At 44.1% G+C, this 26,277-nt stretch overlaps 1 protein-coding gene across 1 annotated transcript; it reads right to left on the bottom strand.

Annotated features, from left to right (window-relative positions):
• Positions 1-611: 611 nt before the first annotated feature.
• LOC102979494 (myelin expression factor 2-like) lies at positions 612-26,277 on the bottom strand. The gene is given in 8 exon segments (XM_024125156.2): positions 612-887; positions 890-1,657; positions 1,660-2,037; positions 2,226-2,417; positions 2,420-2,499; positions 2,501-2,655; positions 25,620-25,745; positions 26,164-26,277. Coding segments are annotated over 8 exon segments (2,019 nt in total). The 3' UTR covers positions 612-681.

Raw genomic sequence — 26,277 nt, 5'->3', positions numbered from 1 at the left:
TTTCTTAGCAGTTCACCTTAATGTCTGGAAACTAGACAGAAAGTTGGGAGTGATCTGCCTATTATTATACTTGGGGATTGCAACATTATCAGTTCTATATGAACTTGGAATTATTGGAAATAATAAAATAAGGGGCTGTGGTGGTTAATGTTAATAGTGTTATGTGGAAAATGTGAATGATGGGGAAGGGCAGAGAAGGAAAACTCCATTTCTTCGTTTAAGTCAAATAAAAAAATATTCTGAACTTTAGAATCTAAAACTTACAATAATTCTTTATCACCAACAAAAAAGTAATTTAAAACCAACCAAAATCATATCCTAATTTGTCTGAGCCCTTGCTTTTCAAGGACAATTACATATATTAAACAGAAGTTTTGAAAAAACCATCTATGTTTTACCTTACAATACGTTGATAAAAGCTGGGGACACTTGAACAAACAAATCCCACTACGTAGAACGGAAAACAACATGAAAATGGCTTATTTCATTAAAAATAGTATAACCACTTATTTAAACTGAATGACCAGACTTCCTGTCTTTAAAAATCCAAACCTGAGATTAACAAAAATCAGAGTATATTTAACACTATACTGTTAAATGCTGGTGGGAGTTTTAAAAGTACATTTTTACAAATTTGTAAGCATACAGTATTACTTTAAAAAATGACTTTTACTAGGAGATTCAGCAAAACAGATGTAAGAATGTTCCAACCACTGTTTCAAATTTTGCATTATGATCCAAGCGAACATCTATTTCTCTGCCAGTGATTTTTATGTCATTCATTATTCTGCAGCCTTTTTCAGCTGATCCTGGGGAGTCAGATCTGACTGTTCCACAGCCTTTTGACTTTCCATTCTCCATTTTTATTTCTGCAAACATTACGTGACATTTCTGACAACTATCTGGCTGCCTTTGGAGCCTATTCTGTCTCTCATTCCACTTCCCATCGGACCTGATAAAAATCCTCGATCCATATTGAGAGTCCTTTCCAGGATAGCTTGTATACCTGGTCCCATTCTATCAAATCTGGAACTCATCTGATCTAGCCCCATCCCCATTCCTCCAGTCACACTGTTCATGCCACCCATTCCACCACCAAGTCTACCAAAGGAATCTCCAAAGCCTCGATTTATTCCAATATCACCACGTCCAAAATCTCTCTCCATGCTACTAGTCATCGCACCACAGTATAGCTCTCCCATTTGACTAACTCCTCCAAATCCTCCCATACTATTCATTGCTTCCAGACCACCAAACCCAATTCCTCCTCCAGTTCTATTCATTCCTCCAAAACCCGGACCATCCATTCCCATACCACTTGGACCTAAATTTCCCATTCCACCACCTATGTTCAACCGGCTGGCACTAATAGGCTGTCCACATGGACCAAGTCCCATTCCAGTGCCTCCAAGACCACGTGGTAATTGTGGTGTTTTACTATCATGTGAACGGTAGTCTTCATGAGGGACAGACTTGTCATCCATTTTCACATGCATAGTTCTATCAAACAAAACCTGCCCATTGAACATAGAAATTGCTTGAACTGCTTCAATTGCCTGTTCAAAAGTGACTGTGCCCATTCCTCTGCTCTTGCCATCTTTGTCTTCTTTAATATCTGCCCGCTTTATAGTTCCAGCTACGCTGAACACTTCCTTTGGCTCCAACCAACTTTGAAGTCACGATTAGCAACAAAAATTGTGGAACCAAGTCTACCAGCCTGCAAATTACTGATAACCGTAGGCGGAACGTTTGGATTATTGAGAATGGAAGGTGGTAAATTCATCAATCCCGATTCCATGTTGGGTACATGTCCTCCTGGAAATGAGCCTCCTGTTGGTTGCAATGCCCTACAAGCATTTTCTCCATCAGGATCCTCTTTGATATTCAAGGGTCTTCCACTAAGATCATATTTGTTCATAGTTTCTAGGGTTTTCTTGACAAATTCTTCATCTTTGAATTCAACCACACCACCACCCCTTGATTTTCCTTCCCCGTCCTTAAAGAGCTCCACGTATGTAACCTGACCCAACGTTTCCTCTCATTCGATCTTTTTTTTTAACATCTTTATTGCAGTATAATTGTTTTATGGGAACATATGTATATGTATAACTGATTCACTTTGTTGTAAAGCAGAAACTAACACATCATATAAAAAAAAGTTTGCTTAGCTCCCTCCTCATTCTATATGAAAATTATCCAACAATGGGTTTATCAAAAATAGTTACCTTTTTCTCTCATTAGATCTTTAATGGCTTGCCATTTCATGTCATATGGGATGTTGCTAATAAAAACTCTGTTACGATTTGGACCCTTCTTTTCTCCAGTGCCTGAATTCTTGTCTTTTGAATGAGGATGAAATCCATTGGCCCTCTTATTTCCTGTAGATTTTTCTTTTAATTCAGGTTTCTCTTCTTTGATTCATCAGTCTCCATTTTAACGCCATTGGAGCTGCCGCTGTGCTGCGCCGGCTGCTTCTCCTGATCGGGCGGGTGAGGTTTTCCCCGGCGGCTCCGCGGGCTGCGGATGAGGGCTGTCGTCACCAGCGGCCCTAAGCACCTCGGGCTTGTCGCGTCGGCCATCCCGCCGCCACGGCCTCCGCCCCCACCGCCTGCGTTCAGGGGCCCTGAGCGCTACAGTAGTGGCGGCAGTGGCGGGCTAAAAGTTTTTTTAAAAAAAGAAATTTCCGCGTCAATTAGTTTTTGAAAACAAAGAAAATTCGAAGTTGTAAATTTAAGAAAAATGGAGAGAGACAAGCAAAATAATGCCATATGTGGGCTGCCCATATGTGAGCCAGAGGTGCCCCTATCACCTATGGTCTCAGTGATTCCACTTTGCTCTTGTTCTGGAAGCCCCACGGGCAGGTCAGATCAGTAAGCGCCAAAGTGCCCTTCATTGCCTAACAACAGGAACACAGCTCAGACCAACCTGAACAGTACAAACGTGCAGTAAAGATCAGCCCCTGAGGATCTATACAGACACTTCAGAGCTGGACAAGGGATAACGCTGGTTGACAAAACACTTCATGAATTAAGATGACCCTCTCAGGGGCTTCCCTGGTGGCGCAGTGGTTGAGAGTCCGCCTGCCGATGCAGGGGACACGGGTTCGTGCCCCGGTCCGGTAAGATCCCACATGCTGCGAAGCGGCTGGGCCCGTGAGCCATGGCCGCTGAGCCTGCGCGTCTGGAGCCTGCTCTCCGCAACGGGAGAGGCCACAGCAGTGAGAGGCCCGCGTACCGCAAAAAAAATAATAATAATAAAAAAATAAGATGACACTCTCTGTAAAGGCTCTCCTCTATATTTTAACACTCGGAATCATCTCTCTGAATGCTCTAACCAGCCTGGAATGCAATTTTCTTATCCTAAAACATGGGACCAATTATACATGTCTTGCCTACTTAAGAGATTGTATATAATTTGAGTACAACACGGATGGTAAATATATGGCAAGATTATGTCCCTGATAGTGAAGGTGATGATGATGATAACAGCGTGCCAGGCACTGTTGTATATTAGGAATATTAATTTAATCCTCTGACAACCCAGTGAGGTAGATATTATTATCATTGGCATTTTAGAAATATGAAAACTAAGGCATAGAAAAGTTAAGTAACTGCCCAGTGCCACATGGCTGAAAAGTGGCAGAGCTGGGAGCCTTCCTGCTGATCCTCAGAATCCTTGTCCCTAGAGTGATCCAAGAAGCCCCTACCAACTGATCAAGTTGGCACGCAGATTAAAATCTATTTTCCCAACTCTAGCCTAATTCAATGCCTGGCACAAAAGAGGGCCCTTTACCCTTATTAAGTATCAGCTCCCTTTCATCCAGCTTCACGATGTGTTACGAAGATCAAGTCACTGGATGGGAATGGGCAGTGGAGCTCAACCTTCGCCCTAGTGGCATTTGAGGCTGGATCATTCTTTGCTGTGGAGGCTACCCTGTGCTCTTTACGGTATTTAGCAGCATCCCTTGTCTCTCCCCACGAGATACCAGTAGCACACTCATACCACCCCCCCTTTGCCAACTGCGACAACAAAAAGTCTCAGACCGTTGCCAAATATCACCTGGGGGTGGGGACTGTCCCCGGTTGAGACCCACTGGTGTAAGGGATGATTAGTCAGATTCCTCCTCCTGGACCCAAGGTGAGTCACCCCGGTTTCCTTTGCTTCTCACAGCTGCCAAGCCCCACCCTATATTGTGAGATGCCTCCGCCCCTGACTGTGTGGAATAAGAGGTAACTCCCCAGGAGACGCCTCTGCTGTTCTGAAGCAGATCCCTAATAACTTTCCATTGTCAGGGTGTCACTGTTTAGTCCGGTAGGAATGGATGGGAGTGGAGAGCAACAAACAAGACAGAGATGGGGAAATAACACAAGTTGCAGAGTTCTCTTGACAGTAGAGACATATTATAATACCTACCTCCCAGGGTTGTATGGAGGACTCGGCAAAGGCCTGGCATCTGGGAAGCACTCAGGTAAATAACCACTATCAACAGTAACAACCTGAACTTGTTATCCCTTCATTTAAGAAATACTCTTTCCATACCTTCTAGTTACCAGCAACGGTGTAATGGCTTTACTTAGATCATCCTACCCATAATACTTACAAGGAAGAAACTATTATCACATGGACAGTTTATAAATTTAAAACACTGAGCTTCAGTGAAGTTAAAATACTTGCCAAGTGCAGGCTACACAGCAGAAGAACAGGATTCAAGCCTGCAGCCACCGCAGCAAAGGAGACGCAGCTCGGTACAGTGGGAAGAGATTCACACCCTGGCATCTCTGCTATTTACCCTTTGGTGGCCAGGAGCCCAGAATTCAACCTCCCTGAGGCCCGAGTTCCTCATATAAGATGAGGGGGCTAGAGGAGAGTATGTCTGGCTCTAAAATTCCAGAACCCTCATCTGTTATCCCCTCTGCAACCTTCCTCCAAGACAAGTGGTGGTGATTCATCATTAACTTAAGATTTTTTTTTTAATGTTATTTAAGAAGAAAAAAAGAAAGGACTTCCCTGGTTGTCCAGGGGTTAAGACTCCCCGCTTCCAACGCAGGGGGTGCAGGTTGGATCCCTGGTTGGGGAACTAAGATCCCACATCCCGCGCAGCATGGCCAAAAAATAAAAATTAAAAAAAAAAAAAAAAAAAAGAGAGAGAGAAAGATTACCTCTCAAACTGAGTGTTTCCCATTATAAAACCCCATTTTCTCGCTAAACACCGGATTAATGTTGTTTAAAATGTGTTGCTGGAATGAGTAGCGGGGAGGGGAGAAGTAATGAACTTCTTCTAAGCAAAAAATGCTCATCAGCTGGGGAAAAAGATATAAATTAATGAGGAGGAAGCGCTAATAAACAATCACATCAGGCCAGCTTTCTCTAGAATTATGCTATTAACACAACACAGTGAAACAGCCACTGGTTGCAAGTGGAGAACAAAGGAGAACAATGAAGGAGAAACAGCAGTGGTCTGTTTACTCATAGAATCCCAAGAATGAGGAGCGGGAAGGAAACCCAGCCAGCAGAACATCTGCCATAAGTAACCAAAATAATAGGAACAGCAACTGTTAAGGGTGTTCCGTATATTAGCTCATTTAATCCTCACAACCCAGGAATTTAGACACTATCTCCATTTTATTGCTGAGGAAACTACATCTAGAAAGGTTTGCTTCCTTGCCCACATAGTAAATGACAGTGCCAGGATCTGAACCCAGATCTGACATCAAATCTTGTCCTCATGACCTCCCCATCATCCTGCGTCACTCTGGCTGGTCTCTGGTACACGCTACCTCAGAATGTGGCCAAATTCCACGGTAGATGTCTTTTTGCTACAAGGTGTCTTTTTGCTACAAGGTATCTTTTTAAATTGAACTGAATATGCCTTCTTGAAAACTTTGTGTGAAAAGCACTGACTCTGCCTTTCCCCCACCCCCCAACCCTGTGACCCTGGTGTCCCACAGAACCAAACATCTCCCTCTTCCCCAAGGCAGCCCTTCAGGGATTTAAATGGATCACACTGACACTTGTCTTCTCCAGGATAAAAATCTCCCATCCTTGTCCTTGTTCCCCATTTGGCAAGGTCTCCAGACCCTTCCTATCTTAATCACCTTCTTCAGGACACACTTCAGTTTGACAATGAGACTCTCAGAGAACAGAACCCAGATTTCTAAGTGTATCCCAGCCATCTCCTCCTTCATTGTAGGCCTGCTACTTCTCTTAATGCACTCCAAGAGCCTATTATCTGTATTGGCAGCCCGGTCACACATTGGCTTCTGATGGGCTTGCTCCCAGAAAACTAAGACCTCTCTAAGTTTTTTTCAAAGTGGACTTCTTTAGCCAGTGTGTAACTCAGCCCCACTGTTCAACAATTGGTTGTTTCATAGCCGAATGCAACCAAACAGAACCCACAGACAAAACCCAAGGAAACTCATGTGTTCTGTCCCATTCCAAATTCTTCTTTCTTTGTGAGGTAACTAATTGTTATCAGTTGGTCCAATAGGAATAGACATCCTGTTAGCCAATAAAATAATCATCTCTCTTAAGCCCTTAGGTCTTTATTTCATAAAAACATTCTCCTATCAATAACACAAAGTAGGATTTCCTTGGTGGTGCAGTGGTTAAGAATCCGCCTGCCATTGCAAGGGAAACGGGTTCGAGCCCTGGTCTGGGAAGATCCCACATGCCACAGAGCAACTAAGCCCATGCGCCACAACTACTGAGCCTACGCTCTAGAGCCCGCGAGTCACAACTACCAAGCCTGCATACCGCAACTACTGAAGCCCGCGCACCTAGAACCCGCGCTCCGCAATAAGAGAAGCCACTGCAGTGAGAAGCCCACGCACCGCAACAAAGAGCAGCCCCCGCTCACCACCACTAGAGAAAGCCCGAGCGCAGCAACAAAGACCCAACACAGCCAAAAATAAATTTAATTAACTAATTTTTAAAAAATAATAATAACACAAACTATTATTTTGAGCACCTATTATAAGACAGGCACCAGGCAAATTGATGATCCTAACCCTTATGATAATCCTGCAAGTTGGCATTATTATTTCCTTTTTCTAGATGAAGAAACTGAGGTACAGAGGAGTTTAGTGACCAGTCCAAGGTTTTACAACTACCTCAACATTTTCTTTCCTATAAGCACCAGGTCTGAGATTCAAATCCAGCTCTGCTAGACCCAAAGCTTATACTTTTTCTACCACGGCACAATGGCTTCTGAGTCACTGGTGCATTGGTGCATCCTGGGCTGCTATGTTTCTATCTACTTACCCAATTTCTGTTGACTGAAATAAAAACACACAACGTGAGAACTGTGAGTTTCGGTTTTCTCTGGGGACTTACTGAGGCCTTTAGCCAGGGAGACAGTCTCTCAGATAGCCCTGAGAAACCGTTCCAAAGAGGTAAGGAGGGAGGTCAGCATAGATGTGATTTTGGAGAAGGGGTACGTGCAATCAAGCACACACCTTGGTAGGAGGTTACTGCTAGTCATGATGAACAGCTATCTCAGTTGATGATTTTAGTGCCTTTCTAAGTATGGGAAGATGCAAGAAATTGGGTTCATAAAATTTTCTCTTGAAAATATCTAACTATCTGAAGACCTGTTCTGCCAGTTTTCCCAGAGCGCAGAGTGCCTCACTCCTGATCTCTCCCCTGAACTCCTTTCAGGGTATGTTAAACGTCAGCAAGTGCAGTGGCCAGTGACTTGATCCTTTTACAGCCAGATGGTGAGTGACATTCATTGATTATCAAAAACATCCTAGGATCCCAGGGAGGGAGAGACCAAGGGACTTGTCCAAGGTCCCAAATACTGGCCTTCTTTCTGAGTCTTCAGAAGCTATTCTCTCCTGGTCCTAGATCCAGGCACAGAGGACCCCCTCCTCTTGCCTTACTAATCCATGCTCTTGTTTCTGGCTCAGGCTCCCAGAGCTCAGAGGACCTCTGCAGGTCAGAGGGTTGGAGTGGGCCAAGTCACATCCCCTGCAGAGAAAACCAATCAATCTCATGTCAACCCACCCGTTCTCCAAAAGAGCAGCTGATCAGCCACTGCCCGATGAGAGGGAGGTAATTTAAAGGTCAAGTGAAGGCTGGATGTCTATCTGCCCTTCTTTCATGATAAATGTGTCTGAGATGTGAGCACAGCAAGATGGTGATATTTTAAGATGAGTAGCGCACTGGGAACACTGAATTCACCCAGCCTGTGGCAGCCCCATTTTATAAAATGCGGTGTCCAGGAGTTTCAAAAGGCAGAACAATGGCGTGAAAGCAGTGGAGCCCTGGAAGGCAGGGAACCCAGGACACAAGTTGAGTCTTGGCATCAGCTGCTGGTCTTTGGACTTTGCTGCTCGAACCCTTTGCTATGAGTCTCATTTTGCTCACCTTTTTTTTGGGGGGGGGGGTCATTCTTTTTAAATTGAATTCTAATTGATTTACAATGTTGTGTTAGTTTCAGGTGTACAACAAAGTGACTCATTTATCTATATTTATATTAATATATATATTCACCTTCATATTCATATATATTCTTTTCAGATTCTTTTCCCTTATAGGTTATTATAAAATATTGAGTAGGGCTTCCCTGGTGGCGCAGTGGTTGGGATTTCAGGTGTACAACAAAGTGACTCATTTATCTATATTTATATTAATATATATATTCACCTTCATATTCATATATATTCTTTTCAGATTCTTTTCCCTTATAGGTTATTATAAAATATTGAGAAGGGCTTCCCTGGTGGCGCAGTGGTTGGGAGTCCGCCTGCCGATGTAGGGGACGCAGGTTCGTGCCCCGGTCCGGGAAGATCCCACATGCCGCGGAGAGGTTGGGCCCATGAGCCATGGCCGCTGGGCCCATGAGCCATGGCCGCTGAGCCTGCACGTCCGGAGCCTGCGCTCCGCAACGGGAGAGGCCACAACAGTGAGAGGCCCGCGTACCGCAAAAAAATATATATATATATAGAGAGAGAGAGAGTAGATTTCCCTGTGCTGCACAGTAGGTCCTTGTTGGTTCTCTGCTTTATATATAGTAGTTTGTACATGTTAATCCCAAACTCCTAATTTAACCCTCCCCGCCTTCCCCTCACTTTACTCATCTTTAAAATGAGGACACTCTGTGAGCTGTCATCGTAATGATGCTGTGACAAGAACACAGCATTGCCCCCTGGATTTCTAATCCCATGCTGTAAAGTGCTAGAGATGCCAGAATCCTTAGAAAGCAACTAGCAGAGCAGGTTATAAGTAGTGGACCCTATTCTCAAAAGGAATCTTGTGTAGTACCCCAACATACCAAACTGATCAAATCCCAACTACTGTCCTGGTTGTCATAGAATCGGGGGCACAGAGCAATCACCAGACCTCTTTGAAACCTGGGTGTACCAGGGAACAGTCCAAAGACCATCCACCTAGGAGCCCCTTTTATAAATGAGGAAACTGAGGCCCAGAGGAACGAAGTAACTCCAAGTCTCAAAGTGAGTTTAGGGCAGAATCCAGACTAGCGTTCAGGACTCACAGGTTCTCGTTGAGGGCACATTCTACTACAACACACTGGGACGCTCAATCTTTTGTCTCTGTGTAACTATACATGCATGATATAAAATATAGTGTTCTAGAAGGTAACCTCTCATACCTTGGCTTCGATCAAACAGTCTTCGTGCCTGTTAATAGCACCAGCTAATATTTATTGAGCACTATCTATCAGGCACTATGCTAAGCATTTTCCTGTGCATCATGATCTCATTTAATACTCCCAATGAGCCTGTAAGGTAGCTGTTATTTTTATTCCCATTTTAGACATGAGGAAACTGGCAGTTAATTAAGTAACTTGCTCAAAGCCATACAGCCAGCAAGAAGTAGAGCCAGAGTCACATCCTCACGACCTATACTGGCAACCCCCATGTTTTCCCACCTAAGCACAATTCTTTAGAAAGAAAGGGACTCTCAGCCCACCTATCATTTCTCTTCTGTTTCTCTTTTTTTTTTTTTTTTTTTTCCAGTCCAGAAGGCCCCACTCTGAGATGGAGAATCAACACCTTGGCTTCTCTTCTCCCCAGGCTCCTCACCTTGTGTCTTAGGTGGGTGAGTCAGCAAACAGGTCAACCTTTTCCCGGAAGTGAAGTGGATGGCCTTTGGCATGGCCGCCAGGTGAGGGTCTCAGCAAAACTGTGTCCTCCACTGGCCTGACACACACTAGTGACCTGACAGGTCTCCCACTATCACTGAGGCCACCAGCAATTCCAGTCAGGGCTCCTTAGAGCCCAAAGCACAGAGCAGTTACTGCAGCCAACTCCGTGTTTCCCTCCCCTCCCCCATTTCACCTGCGGCTCTTTCACCTGCAGCAGTTCCGCAAGGTGGACAAGACAGCTGCATCCCTGGTGTGCATACAACTTCTCTGGGGTTTCACTAGGTTATCGTCAAGCCCGAACCCCAACCTCGGCTTTGGAAGAACTTACTTTCCACCAACCAATTCCTGCAACTTTTCACTTGTCCCTGATCTTTTCTGCCTTGACCCCAAAAACGCCAGCTCTGCACAAGGCTGCTGAGATAAAGGCTATATATAAATGCCAGGGCCCTGGAATTCCTATTTCAGAAGCAGTCGATACATTCCTGCTTAAAGGTCTCACTCAACTCCCCAAGCCTGCTGGGGACCTGAGTGACTGGGTCCCATTAAAAAGGACCCAAAAAGGAAATGCAAGCCAGACACTGTCTACTCTGAAACACAAGTTAGCAGGAACAGCTGGGACCGCAGACCCCAATGCCAGCTCAGTCAGTGCTGTTCCCCACTCCTAAGGGAACTCAGGTATCAGCTGAATCATCCTACAACCACATAACAAAATAGAGTCCCGAGAAGGATAGTGTAGGACGATACTTAACAGCAAGGAATAATGTTCATGATTGTGAAGTGGAAAAACCCTGTACCAAGAAAATAGCACATTTCATTTTTATGCTTTCAAAGCATACATATTTGTGCATCTGCAAATAGAATATACATTTAAAAATTAAAAATAAGATGTTATTGTATGAACTGTGTTCTATCATGGTCTTTTGTTTTTTACTTAAAGTAGCATAAACGTCTTTCTGCACATGTGTGCGCATGAACTTCTGCGTTAGATTACTAGCGATTTTGCTCTTTCTTACTTCCATATTTTTGGTGGACAGCTGTTGACTTTGGCACACTCACATTCTACTTCTCCTTTGGGGAACACCCATCCCACCCACACTGCTGTGGCAGGACAGCCATAGTGCTCCTGTCCCTGCCTCCCTCACTGTCACTCACCCCAGAGACTGGAACATGCCTCAGGCTAGCCAGGAAAAGTTCTCTGCTCCTCTGCTCAGAGTAGACGGTTCCGAGAGAGCCCCGGCCCAGTCTGAGCCTCTAAAACTTAATATCTGAATGTTGCCAGAGAGAGCGCCTTGCTCTTCCTCTGGAATTTCAAGCTGAAAAGATCATAATAAGCCAAGAATCATTGGGAGATTTATTATGTTGCTTCTCCTATATAGAGAAATCCTGCCTTAGAATGAAGGTGAGACTGTGGAAAATAGAGCCAAAAAATGGAGAAAAAGCCCAAATCATTGAGATCCTGGATCCAGTCATGCCTGAAGTTGGAGTGATCCTAAAATTCCTAATCTTGTGATCCAACAGATCCCTTCTTAAACTCATTGAATTGGATTTCTATAACAGACCTAACACGTGTGTTTGCTAATCAGCAACTACATGTGTGTGTGTAATACTTTTTGTGAACAATGGTAAATAACCCCAATCATTCTTGAAGCTCTCAGTGTATTCCTCAAAGCTCTCTTCGCTCACTTTATAGCACCAATTTTGTACTCCATATTCCCACATATTGTTAATTAGTTCGTTTTTCACATGTCAATTCGATTTAAAAACAGAGGAACTAAATAAACATTTCTCCAAAGAAGACATCCAAACGGCCAAAAAGTGCATGAAAAGATGTTCAACATCACTAATTATAAGAGAAATACAAATGAAAACCACAATGAGATATCACCTCATACGTGTTACAATGGCTATCATCAAGAAGACAAAAGATAAGTTTGGGCAAGGATGTGGAAAAAAAGGGAATTCTTGTACACTGTTAGTGGGAATGTAAATTGGTGCAGCCACTATGGAAAACGATACATAGGTGCCTCAAAAAATTACAAATAAATCTACCCTATGATCTAGCAATTCCACTTCTGGATATATACCCAAAGGAAATGACAACAGAATATTGAAGAGATCTTATGCTCCCCCATGTCTATTGCAGCATTATTACAATAGCCAAATTATGGAAACAACCTAAGTGTGTGTCAAAGGACGAATAGGCAAAGAAGATGTGGTGTGTATGTGTATATGTGTGTATATATATATATACATAAACATAATGGGACATTATTCAGCCATAAGACAGACAGACATCTGCCATTTGCGACAACACGGATGGACCTTGCAGACATTATGTTAAGTGAGATAAGTCAGACAGAGAAAGACAAATACTGTATGATATCACCTATATGTGGAATCTCAAAAAGCCAAACTCATAAAAACAGAGAGTAAAATGATGATTACCAGGAGCTGGAGGGCAGGGGAATTGGAGAGATGTTGTTTAAGGGTACAAACTTGCAACGAGTCATAAAAAAAAAAAAGTCCTAGAGATTTAGTGCAGAGTAGAGTGAATATAGGCAGCAATACTGTATGATAATCATCAAACTTACTAAAAGACTAGATCCTATTTATTCCAACCATTAAAAACAAATGATCATTATGTGATGTGATAAAGGTGCTAACTATCGCTACAACGGCAATCATATGACAACATATACATGTATCAAATCAAAGTCCTGTACACCTTAAATCTTTTATATGTCTAATATATTTCAATTTAAAAGAAAAAAAAGAACCTCCCCAAATAAAAGGTAAGTCCTTGAAAAAAAGGAGCTATGTCTGCCTGACTCCATGATACCTAGTACCCTACATGTTGTTCAAAGTAGGAACTCAGAAAGTCTGCCTCGCCCTACCTATCAGCAGCAGCAGACGTGCATTTAGTTTAGATTTCTACTAGGGGGGATAAGCGGCCTTACAGCATTCTCACCCTCTCATTAAGTTTATAAGAAGAGTGCTCCGGGATTTGAGAGTCCGTGGTCATGTACAGAAGGATCAAACCCAGAATCACTGAACGTTAGGGTGGGAAGAAACTCTAGCTATCAGTGGTTTTCAAACCAGCTCTGCAAAGACCTCAGGCTGTGTGTGGATGTCAGCGGCAGGAGTCCCAAAATCTGATGAGAGAAGCAAGTGGTTATGCCGAGCGTGCTGACTCCATATGCCTGTTTCTACCAGAACAGCCCCCATTTAATCCATTTAAATATTGAGAGTGCAAAAACAGTCTCCCTTTAAAAAATTAGATCACAGATCCAATCAATGCTGTTATTTTACAGAAGGGCAAGTAACAGCTGAGAAGGAGAAGGGCTTGCCCAGGATCCCTCAGGGGTCACTGACAGAGCTGGTTTAGAACTCAGTCTCCTAATCTCCAGGTCGGTACCTGCTCCATACTACTGTCTGCTTTTCTAGATGCCATTGAGTGTCCCATCTCTCAAGGCTTTTGAGGGCCCATTACAGTGACTCTCTAAGGTCCATGACCCTCATACACCAAAATCAGCTGGGAGCTTATTAGAAATGCTAACTGCCAGTTTCCACCCCAAACCTACTGTCGGGCGTGGGATCCCAGAATGGTATTTTTTAACAGGCATGCACTAAAGTTTAGGCAGCACAACTCTAGAATCCATCCAGAAATTGAGCCTCTTGCCATTCTTATCTGGAAATCCTATCCATCTCTACCAGCTCCCTGCCTGGCTAACCCCTGCCCTCCTAGGGAGTGGTAATTGAATGTCACATGTTGAGAATAATCCTAGAAAATCCTCTGTCATCATGCTCAAGTCTCAACAGCTCAGAGTAATTAGATCTAGACTGGGGAGAGGCACAAAGGAATCACATATTAATGCAATTTGAAGTTTCTGAGGTTCATGCAATGAGGGAGACCAGGAGCAGCAAAGGAAAGCACAGCCACAAAGTCCAAGTGAGGGGCAGCATGGGGGAGCCACAATAACCCTGGAACATTCCAAGTTCATTTCAGCTTCTCTCACCCTTGCTGTCCCCAGTCTGGTGTCCCATCAAACAAGGACATGCATACATGGTGGCAAACTTTGTCCTTTGCAATGTTAAGCAGCCATGGATTTAAAAGCTCCTCTCCCCTGGACTGGCTACATTTTAGCAACTTGATTTAAAAACTAAGAACACTTCCTGATCCTTCTCCTGACCTCTTAAGTCTGAAACCCCAAGAGTGGAACCCTGGCATCTGTATTTTTATAAAGATCCCCATTGATTTTTACATAGCCAGCCCAACTCCAAACTATTGGAGCCCCCATATATGTTCACATTTGAAGGTTGCTGGATACTATTTAAAAAAAAAAAAAAAAGATTAGGGTAGGAAAAGCATAAAAAACAGGGCCTGGAAAGAATGGAATTAGAAAATCACCATCTTGCAACCACTAACGAGAAGATGATCTGGACAAGATCAGTGGATGCTAAACCCATTAGGTTAAAAAGTTGATGGAGAACTTTGTCATGGTGCAACCAGGCTGACATCATGGAACTTAGGACAGCCTGACATTACATGCCCAGGATGTAGTAGAAAAGGAAGAACCCACTCACCATACCTGCCTACAATGTCATCTAGCCAAAAATACTGACACAATATAATCACATTCTAGACCTAATACCACTTTACAGGAAATACTGGGGATAGAAGAACAACTAAAATAACACCAGGAAGAAGTAATCAACTAAATCCGTAATGTGTGATCATCAACAAAAGAACCCAATTTCTCAAACAGGTCAGTGGTATTAAAAGGTGGGGAGAATGAAATATAGACTTAAAAGACATAATTACCAAACAAAATGTGGGAACCTTGCTTAAATTCTGCTAGCAACAAATCAACTATTAAAAGGCAGTTTTTGAAACAATCTGGGAAATTTAAACATGATGGGTAACAGATGATATTAAAGGGTTATGATAAATATTGCTAGACACAATAATTTTTAAGTCTTTATCAGTTAAGCTAGTTAAGAAGTAGTTACAGCTAAAATGACATGATTCTGCATTTACTTTAAAATGCTCCAGTTTAAAAAAAAAAGTGGAGAGATAGTTAAAACAAGATTAGGAAAATGACAATAACTGCTAAAACTGGGTGATAAGTTTGTTATATCATTCTCTACTATTTTTTGTATTTTTAAACAGCTCCACTGCAAGAAAAAAAAAAAAAAACTTTAATTCCTGGCACTATTACTCGTCCCTAGTAGGAAATGAGTCCTAGTAGGAAATGGTGAGTCGGTGGGTAAGAGTGAAAAAACAAACAAGCAAAAATATAATTGATTAAAGCATGAGGGGCTAACTGAGCTCCTGTTCGCTGTTTCCCAATATAAACAATGAAAATATCTCTTTAGACATCCATTCATTTCTGCCTCAAACTGTACTTCCAGACTGATATTTCAATTCTGTGAGATGAAAAGTACCTTGGGGGGGATTAGCATCTAGTACGGTGACCAAAATTAAGGCAAAATAGAAAATACAGAATAATAATTAAGAAAAGCTAACTTGATTGAGCTCTTACTCTAGGAACTGTGCACTTAATATTATCTTATTTAATCTCACAGCACCTTCAAAGGTAGCTACTATTACCCCGATTTAAAAAGAAATTGATTCTCAATAAATTCAGGTAACTCACCTGAAGTCATGCAGGTTGGGAGTTGGGCGGGGGGCCGGGGAGCTGGGCCATCATAGGGCACAGGGAGAAAATGTGCTTGGGAAGACGGAACCATTTCTTGCTTGTTCCTCTCAGAAACAAGTTTAATAATGGAGAAGTTAATGTCCTTGCTTTGAACAACTGGGCAGTCTAGAAGGCCCAGGGGGCATTTAGAAGGTAATATTGTTACGAGTCTTCTTTTGTCTCCGGAATAGGAAGCAAGTTTGACACATTTAGGAAAATGCAAACTTCTGGAGAGGCTCAACCCATGATACTATTTCCTCCTTGACTCTGCCTACTCTTCAAATTCAGTTCCAACCAGAAGAGTCAAGTCTTTGGGGATTGAGGTCTTGGAGTCAAACAGATGTGGGGCTTCGTCTTAGCTCCGCCCACCACTTAGCAGCTGGTGACCTAGCGGGGAGGGTTCTTAGACTCTCTGAGCCTCTCTGGGGTCCACGTGTGAAGTGGGATGATGACTGTCCCTCCTTCACAGGGTGATAATGAGGTTCCCACATCATGTATTTAACCCCATGCAGGTGTTGAATAAATATAAGTGGCTATTGGGATGATGAAACTTGGCAGCCCGCTGACATCTGTCCTTCTTCCAGACCCCTCGAGCTCACTGATCAGTGAACTTCAACCATAATAAACCAATGCCTGGCATACAGTAGGCAGCCAATGAACATTTACCCTATGTATTAATATGCTCCCTGGTGCCGTCTCTTCCACAGGGTTATTGACTTACTGACTTGTGAAAATGCACCTCAACCAGAATGCAAGTATGGAAGGTCAAATTGGTCTTTCAATTCCATATCCCCCATTGCATGCAGCAGGGCATTAGAGATTCAACAAATGCTTCCTGAAAGACCTAAGTGAATAGCAAAGCATTGGCTGTGTCTGTGAGACAGAGTGACCAGGGCCCCAGGCGTGTCCACAGCACAGCCTCCAGCCGAGTCCATTCTTAAAAGAAACACAGCGAAACCTAATGGGTCCAGTGGGGTGATTCAAGCCCCAGGTGACCAGAAGCAATTTCTCCCGACTCTGCAACACCCACCTTCTCTCTCCGCTCTTCCAGGCCAGGGGGTGGACACTTCCCTCCCGGTGATTTGCGATGCCTCCACTGGGACGGAGGGAATGCAGCAGCGGTGACAGTGTCTACGCGGGGACGCATGCAGCAGGCTGTCCTGCTGGAGAGATGCAGACTGGCCACGGAGCTGAGCACGGGTTCCCCTGGGCACAGCGTGCTGCCGCGCTGACCACAGCAATTCATCATGTGTAAAAACCTGCCTACAGGAGGGGCTCTGAAAGGAAGCAGGGGAGCCGAAGCCGCAGGTTCTCAGGGAAATTCAGGGCTGTGATCTTTTTTTTTTTTCTTTTTCACCAGGCCTAAAAGGACGGTGAGAAACATCCAATCCACAGGATGCTGGGAGCAGGCTCCAAGGAGGAATCCTCATTCTGGACTAAACAAAACAATCTAAGAAAGCTCGACCTCACCCAGAAGACAAATTCCCTTTTTCCTGCAAAGTGTCTCCTCCTGTCCCAACCCTGTCCTTCTGCTTTGGACACCATTCTCTGTGCCAAAAGGAGAGCTCAGTTTTGAGACCTAAGTGGTCTAGCCTGGCCACTGTGTGACCTTGGGCAAGTCACTTCTGCACTCTTGACCTCAGCCTCCTCGTCTCTAAGGAGAAAAGGGTAAGCTAGATCAGGGGGCACAAATTTAAGTGATTGGGGGGAGGCAGTTTACATGTATATACAAATATCTAAAATGAGTGGGCAGATGGCGATGGTGCTAAGCTGCAGGTCACTGTCACCTGACTAAAACCCTGGAAGGGTATAACAAAAAACACAGCAAAACAAAACTCTCACAAGTCTACTTGTTTGTAACCCACATTAAAGAGCTACTCACGACCTTTCCAATTCTATGGAATTCTCCTTCACGTTCTCTCAAAGGTATCTACAATTTTCTCCCATGGCACCACCTCCTTGGCGCCCTACCAGAGTTGGCAGCAAGATGCACTCATGGGAAGCAGCACTGGAGCCAGGCAAGAGATTCCTTCTCCCAAAGAGCGAGCAGAGAGTGGTGAGGAGAAGGAGGGGCAGGGGGCAGGAGGGAGAGAGAAAGATATCTCTTCTTTAACTCATTTCTCAATATGCCTACAAGTGAGATAAGTGAAACTCAAGGGGGTTGAATAATTTAGCCCAAAGTCCCTCTGTGTGGATCAAAGCTAGGATTCAAACCAAGGCCTGTCTCAATGAGAAGATCTTGCTCTCTTCCTTTTCCACCTTTCCCCCAAAATGCACTCAGGGAGATCCTGGCCCTGACTGAGAAAAACAAAAAAGCACCCGCCACACACACATGTGCGAACCAGAAAAAAAAGATACACTCAATAACTTAGCATTTCAGAAGTAGATTTCCCCCTAAGTTACCTTACTCTCTCCAACATCTATTTAGCACTTGCCTGCATTCTTCCCTTTGCCTAGAATTTCCCCACCCCTAGCCAGGCTCTAAGGACCAGTTAAAGCCTTCCTCCTCCAGGAAGTCTTGCTGATTAATCCCTCTCTGCCAGCCCTTGAAGTTTCCCCTCTACACAGTTTGCAGCCCACATTACCAGTAATAAAAATATGAATACAAGTCACAGCAGTAATAGTTTTTATTGAATTCTAATTCTATGTCAAGCTCTGTTCTCAATGCCTAATCCTTACAACAGCCCTGTGAGGTGAGTGCTATCACCTTCTTCCTCCAGCAGTAAAGTTGGAAGGTCCCAGGCCACAAGCTCAGAAGCAACAGGGACAGGATTCAAACCCAGGCAGGTCTGTCCCAGGCAGAGCCTTCACCCCTAACCACCCCCCTGCACTGCCTCATGTTTCCATGCTTCTTTACAAATAGCCTCTTCATTTTCCATCTCACGTTCAGGCTCATAACAAACGTCAAGTGTAAAAAGAGAGGGATCTTAAAAGAGGGCATCAAAGCTGTTCAGTTAGGAAACTTGCCAAAGGAGCACACTCGGTGCATGATCATTCTGGGGATCCAGGTCTCACGGACCCCCACCCACACCCCCAGCACCAGGCTTGTAGTTAAGTCTTGCAACCAACACTGGAATGTCTCCCAGAAGTGGCACGGCTGGTACCAAAGATCCCTAGTTATGAGACATTACCAGGGATCAGGGAGGAGACCAAGGTGTGGCCACAGACAATATTGAGGATCCAGGGAAAAGGAGGTGACAGGTCCCAGGGAGCAAATGCTGACAATTCTGTTCCCTCCGGTAGAAGTCGTGAAGCTGCTGTGCTTAGCCCAAGGCTGTACACTCTATATATCCAGTGAAGGTTGGAGACTCAGTGCGTGTGTGTTTCTCTTTTTCAGGGACTATACGATCTACAAAAGTCAGTAGTGTCATCACCTTCTTAGAGGAAATGAAACTAAGGCTCAGAGAGAGGAAGGGCTGGACCAAGACAAGAGAGTAAATTAGCACAAAAAATGAAACCCTGGGCTTCTCCCTTTATTCTCTCTTGACCAGACAGACACGTCCCCTGCAGCACCCAACAGGCCCAGACAGGGGACCATCACTCACTGGACAGGCAGCTGGGAAATCCCAACCATCTGGCTTCTGCCCCGGCATGTCTCCAGCCCCTGCAGACAAACACACTATGTGCAAGAAGGTTGGGTGCCACCACCTGCACAGTGCCTTAATGAGAGGCCTGTGGTTTCTTGGTGTCTTGGTTGAGCTGTTTGCCAGTCCCAGCAAGTGAGCACCCTTGGGCTAACCTAACACAGACTTTTAGCCCCTGTACAGCCTAAATAAATACAAAACAAGATTTCAAAATGCCCAATCTCCTGGGGTCCCTTTGCTGTGGAAGCTAGGGATGGTAACCCCACTCCAAGAGTCTGTGTTGAGATGTCCAGGGGGAATAAGGAAGGCATTGAGGAAAGCAGAGAAGGAAGGCAATTCTTACATCAGTGAAAGCCCACTAACAATTAATGTCCTCTGTCAATGGAATGTGTTGGCTCCACAGGACAAGGAGTCAAAGGGAGGCTGAATCTGTTGGGGACCCTGTAGCACAGGGGTCCCCAACCCCCAGGCCACAGACAAGTACCAGTCCATGGCCTGTTAAGAACTGGGCCGCACAGCAGGAGATGAGCGACAGGTGAGTGAGCAAAGTTTCATCTCTATTTACAGCCGCTCCCCATCGCTCACATTATGCTTGAGCTCCGCCTCCTGTCGGCATTTTGGTGAGATGCATAATTATTTCATTATATATTACAATGTAATAATAATAGAAATAAAGTGCACAATAAATGTAATGCTCTCGAATCATCCCGAAACCATCCCCCCCACCCCTCAGTCCATGGAAAAACTGTCTTCCACAAAACCGGTCCCTAGTGCCAAAAAGGTTGGGGACTGCTGCTGTAGCAGATCCTTTGTGGGTAGAATTAAATAGAGGCCTTGAAGGCCCTTCCAAATCTTGGGTTCTGTTCCCACGATTCTTGGAGGGCAGCAGTTCAAATAGCACAGATTTTAGAATCAGGACAATGCAGTTCAGTACCGGCTCTGCTACTTAGAGGCTGTATGACCTTGGGGGAAGTGTTCCTGATCTGTAAACTGTGGCTGACCCTTCCTCTTCTCTTTGGGTTATCAGTGGGGGTGAAAATGGCGGGGGGGGTGAAAATGGCGGGGGGGGGGGGATGACCTGCACCCTGCAGGCACATTGGTCCTCAGCAAGTATTAGTTCCCTCCCTCTCTCTAAGGGAGCACACAGAATTCCAAGATCCCCTGATCCTACGACTCACAACATGTTTTCAAGTCTGATTCTAACAGAAATAGGACAAACAAAACATTGATATGGAACCTCCTTTCCTGTCTCTCAAGAGCACTGAGGCGATCTTCTCCCCAACCTTTGAGATAATGCCCATGTTGATTTTTATTTCCAAACTTGCAACTTGGCAACCTGCTCTAAGCTTTTTTTTTTCCCTCTTTTTCTTCAAGTGACTTTAGGCTGAGCTGTTACTTGAGCCAAAAAAAAAAACAAACAAAAAAAAACAGGCTGAATTCTGCACCCTTCCCTCCAGAAGATAAATTATGTTGGTTTTTGAAATGAGTGAATTGGGGCAGGAGAGAGATTTCACTAGAATAAAATGTTCTGGCTGAAGAGGTGACTTGAAGTAGATCTGCTTTGTTTGCAGAGGTTCCCAGACCCCCTTGATTTCCTGGGATTGCCACCCACCTCCAGGCCATCCAGCATGGCCTGGGGTGAGCCCTGAAGACTTGGAGCATAAGTGACCCTGGATGGAAGGGTCCCGACCATTGGCAGCTTGTTCCCTGTCCCCTCCCCTCTCTTGGGAACAGAGCTGTAAGTGGAGACAGGAAGAAATAAACCATTCTGTTTCTTTTCAGAAGGAAGATAGCCTTTAGCAGGATTGTCTAAGATATCACACCCGAGGAGAGAGAAGGCCTACTTCCACTGATTCAGCATTTTCCAATCAGTGCAACACTCGCTCGCTTCCTGCGGTACAGGAGATGATTTTAAGTAAGACTCAGACACAACATTAAATCACATTGAATCACTTCGTGAGGAAGTTATTTCCTCTCCAACTCTCCTTAAAACCTTCTCATCATGAAGAAGAAAGCCTCTGTTTGGTACTAGTGCGTCTTTAACACTCTTTTACCACTTCTTAATTATCCTTTTCAACAAAAAAAGCAGGGCCTGGCCGAGGTCCCTTAGGCAACAATATCTGCAAGAATGTAATTACTTTTTCTATTTTTGTTATATTTACTTTCACATCACCTACTTTTTGAAGCAAGTGGTAATGGCTTCCCATTTATTGCAGTGTTATAAAGATCCTTTTAAAATAAATATATGTATTTTTTAAGGGGACTGATTTTTTTTTAAATATTAAGTAAATAATGTAGTTGGTTCCCAGATATGGCAACAAGCATAAAGCTAGAATACAAAACACTAAAATTGAAGAAATACTGGATTAATGGGAAAGAAACACATGGAGTGCAACTTTTTTCCTCCTTTCTCAAATTAAACAATATACTTTGTTGCCTTGTTTTTCCAGCTGAAATGAAAACTGGGGCTCTTCCACTTCCTTTTTCCTTTGTTTTCCCAAGGCTTCCTTAGCAGCAGAGGACTTTGCATGAAATATGACTGTATCATCTTCCTTTCCCTTAGACTCTAGGTGAATGCTTTGAGCTATATAAATGCTCATTATACTCATTTATTTATTCACCCATTTTATAAACATTTGAAACATTTGCAGATATCCACTCCCTATCAGTCCTGCGCCCAATACAGCAAAGAACAGGAAAGGCCAGGTCCCTGCCTTCCTCAAGCTTCTAGGCTAGTTGGGGAGACTGACTAACTACACAGCCAACTGCAATGCAGGGTCACAAAGACTGGGATGGGGGAAGCTCTTGACACTCAGAAGACCAATAGGGGGTCAGGGAGAACTTGCTGGGCAAGGATAGCTGTACAGTTGACCCTTTGAACTGCATGGGTCCACTTGTTTGCAGATTTTTTTCAATAGTAAATACTCCAGTACTACACAATCCGGGATTGGTTGAATCCACCAATATGGAACTGTGGATACAGAGGAAACTGGTAGATGAACAGCTGTATATAATTTATACACAGATTTTCAACTGTGTAGAGGGTCAGCTCCCCTAACCCCCATGTTCAAGGGTCAACTGTATATTGTTACTGTTAAGCCTACCAGCTCTAGTGTAATCAGACACGGACACAAGTCCCAGCACCATCCCTTTCCTGCTAGGAGATCATGGGCAAGTCACTTCAACCTCAGTTCCAGTTTCTCAGTCTATTAAGTAGGGATAATAATGTTATCTTCCTCTTAACGTTATTGAGAGGATTAAATGAGACAATGAATGCAAAATCCTTTAGCACAGTGCCTAGCACGTAGTAAATGCTTAATAAATGCCAAATAATTTCTTTCAGCATCTTTCATCCAAATACTATCTCTTACACACACACACACACACACACACACACACACACACACACGCACGCACGCACACAATTTCATGCAAATATCCCTGCCTGAGCAAATTCTATATGAAAAGGCAAAGAGAAGTTAACGATGTTCTTAGAGAACACAGCAGTCTAGGATGATACCAAGGAGAAATACTTTCTTGCTTCAGATCTGATAGTATCTTCCTTAAGCACAACTTGGTCTGGAGGAAGAATCCTGAGTTTGGGACAGAGTTGATTACCGTGGTCAAGATGAGGAAGTTCAAAAGAAAAAGGGGGGACGAAGTGCTTCTTAATTACCAGTGAGAGAAAAATAAAAAACCTGAAATAGTGGAATATAGAGAGATAATAAATGTTAGAAGCAGAAAAAAAGAGAGAGAAAATAATCTTTCCTTAGCTTAAAGATAGAAGACCTCCAGATTCCATTAGAAAGTATGATGAACTGAAGCAGGTATTTATGAGTATACACTGTCTTTCACAAAAGTTAGAACTATTGAGGGAAATCAAAATACCTTGTTTTTATAATGCTTTCATGTTTATAAAGTAGATTCACATGCATCTAATCATCACAATGGCCCTAGGAGGTAGGTACTATCAATATCGCCATTTATAAATGGAAAAACTGAAGGTGGGAGAATGGGCTTCATTTGCCCAAGGTCACCTGGTAACTAAGTAGAAGTTCCAGGGGTCCACGCCAGGCCTCCTGACTCCAAGCCCAGTGACCCTCTAGAACAAAGGTCTGCAAACTTTTTCTGCAAAGGGCCAGACAGTAAATACTTTAGGCATGTGGGCTGTGCCATCTTTGTCACAGCTGCTCGATTCTGCCCTTGTGGCATGAAAGCAGCCGTAGACCTACATAAACAAACAGGATTGGCTGTGTTTACAATAGAACTGAAATATGAATTTCACATAACTTTCATGTGTCATGAAATATTATTCTTTTGATTTTTTTTCCAACCTTTGAAAAAATGTAAGAACCATTCCTAGCTGGTAGGCCACACAAAAGCAGGCAGTGGACCAGATTTGGCCTAGGGATGGTAGCTTGCCAATTCCTGTCCTAGAATATCTTAGTGATGAATGAGGCATAACCCCTTACCCTCCCAGACTTGAGAGAAGAGGAGGCATAACGAATTCTACTCCTACAGAATTAGTTTCAGTTAAATTTCACTCACTGTGGTACAACTTCCATGATACTTGCCTCACCTGCAGGAAACTTCTATTATTTAATCCTTTTTTTCTCCATCAACTCATGTTTCTTACTTCCATGAGTTTCTTGTGTGTGTGTCTCTTGTGTGTGTGTGTGGTACGCGGGCCTCTCACTGCTGTGGCCTCTCCCGTTGCGGAGCACAGGCTCCGGACGTGCAGGCTCAGCAGCCATGGCTCACAGGCCCAGCCGCTCCGCGGCATGTGGGATCTTCCCGGACCGGGGCACGAACCCGTGTCCCCTGCATCGCCAGGCAGACTCTCAACCACTGTGCCACCAGGGAAGCCCCCATGAGTTTCTTTTTTAATGTTATAACACTTTTATAAACAGAAAATCCGTATTACTGGCCAAAAGTATAAGATGAACCTAATCAAAAACCATAAAATTAAATGAGTGCTATTAAATTCTAGCTATCTACAATCACTCTGGGACTGAGGCCTGCTCTGTCCTCTGCCCTTGTTTGAAAAAAAGAAACTGGCAAGTGGCAAAAAGGTGTTAAAAGTCATAGCGGCACCAACAGGAGACCTTCTTCTTGGTATAGTCAGAAATACTGAAGAGGAAACAACTTCCTCACCATGTACCTCACTTCCACATCTTTGTCCATGACTTTGTCCACGACTTCCCAGACACCAGGCCCACGAGGTCCACATTCTAGAAACTGCTGTCACACAAGCCAAGTGCCCTAGGTTTGTACAAACAAGAGAGAACCAACCAGACGGAGGGCAGGAAAAACTGTAGAGAGGACGTGGCCTTTTTCAGCAGGACTTTGAATAACGTCTAGCATTTCATTAGACATAAAATTCGGGAAGAGTATTCCAGACTGACTGAGAAAAGGAGTGAATGGAGATGGGACAAAAAAGAGGTGTGGCTTCTAGGTTGCGAATGGCCTGGAATAGCACGCTGAGGGCTGTGGATACAAGCCTTGTTGTTTTCTCAATGTTCCCCCAAGTCAGTGGATGCTCAAGGCTATATTTTTAGGTTCTTCTCTGAGAAGGAAATAAAGAGATGTGAACCAGGGTCTCTAGAGAAGGCCCATGGGGACAGAGAGAAAAATTAGGACTCGTGGCTCTGGACTTTTGTACCACTGAAGACCCATTTGTCATTTACCCTCGTGCATTCCTGGCTTCAAAGTAGCTCAGTGATTTAAGTCCTGCATGATTTAAGTCTCAGTGACTGTCCTTCTATTTGCTTAACCAATGACATACATTCTTGCCAGTTACCATGAGAGACCGGTATTGACCATACTGAGTTGCTCAAATTCCAGCCAAACTGAAGGAGGAGCTCTGACCAGGGAATTAGTTGAGGTGGTCTCATTTGGGTGACTGTAGTGAGGAACTCTGTCTGGCTCCAAATTAAATGCTCTCAAAGCTGGACCCCACTACCCTGCTCTGAACCCACACACAGAATATGGATTCAGGGCCAGCTCTCCAGGGCCTCCAAATGTATTACACCGCACAGAACTGGCACAAGAATGGAGCAGCATTGATGGTAACTTTTAAAGAGAAAGAAAGAAGAGAGCATCAAATGCTCAGTTGCTTGCTCTCACTTTCATTTGGAAACCCATACATAAATATGGGAACTGTTCTCCTTTATAGACTGCAATGTAATCACAGAGAAGCAAATGCAGTTTGCAGGAGCTGCCTCCCACCTGCAGGGCTCCCGGAGTGTTCGATAACTCGATAACCTCATAATTCGCCAGTGGAATAACAGTGTAAGGCAATGTGGCTGCAATGCAGCTGCAGAAAATGCCCAGCAGGGCCTCTCCCAGGAGCTCCTATGGAAGCAGCAGGACTGGCCCTCAGCAGAATCGTCAGAGATACACGGCCCATCCTGTGCCCCCTTAGACACAGTCACCCCACCGTGCACACAGGGCTTTGAGGCTTGTGGAGGGGTTACCATATCTCATTCCATGCTCACAATCTCCTGGGAGAGAAGTGGGGCAAGACAGCTGAGACCCAGTGTCTGATGTGAGATGACCCCGAACTCCCACTCCCTAAAATGATCTCTCCTGACCCTGCTCACCTACCTGACATTCAGAGCCTCCCCTCTGGCAAGGAAGATCGTCTCAAAAAAATAAAAACTGGTTCAAATTCATCGTTGCCTTCCCACGTTCTAGCAAACACTTTCTGTGTATGCAAGCTGCCACATTCCCAAGTCTGTGTTAATCTCTAACTCAACTTTGTATAGCTTACCTTCACCCTCCTTAAGCTGCTCTTCAGCATTTTTGCAGCTTGGTCTTCACTTTGCTCTTCAGCTTTAATCACCACTGCTCTCCTCCCAACCCTCTGCTGAGACCCACAGGCCAT

The sequence above is a fragment of the Physeter macrocephalus genome, chromosome 8 (genome assembly GCF_002837175.3).
Source record: "Physeter macrocephalus isolate SW-GA chromosome 8, ASM283717v5, whole genome shotgun sequence".
NCBI classification, from domain to species: Eukaryota; Metazoa; Chordata; class Mammalia; order Artiodactyla; family Physeteridae; genus Physeter; species Physeter macrocephalus.
Note: the sequence above shows the minus strand (reverse complement) of the source record. Positions and strands in the feature narration are given on the sequence as shown.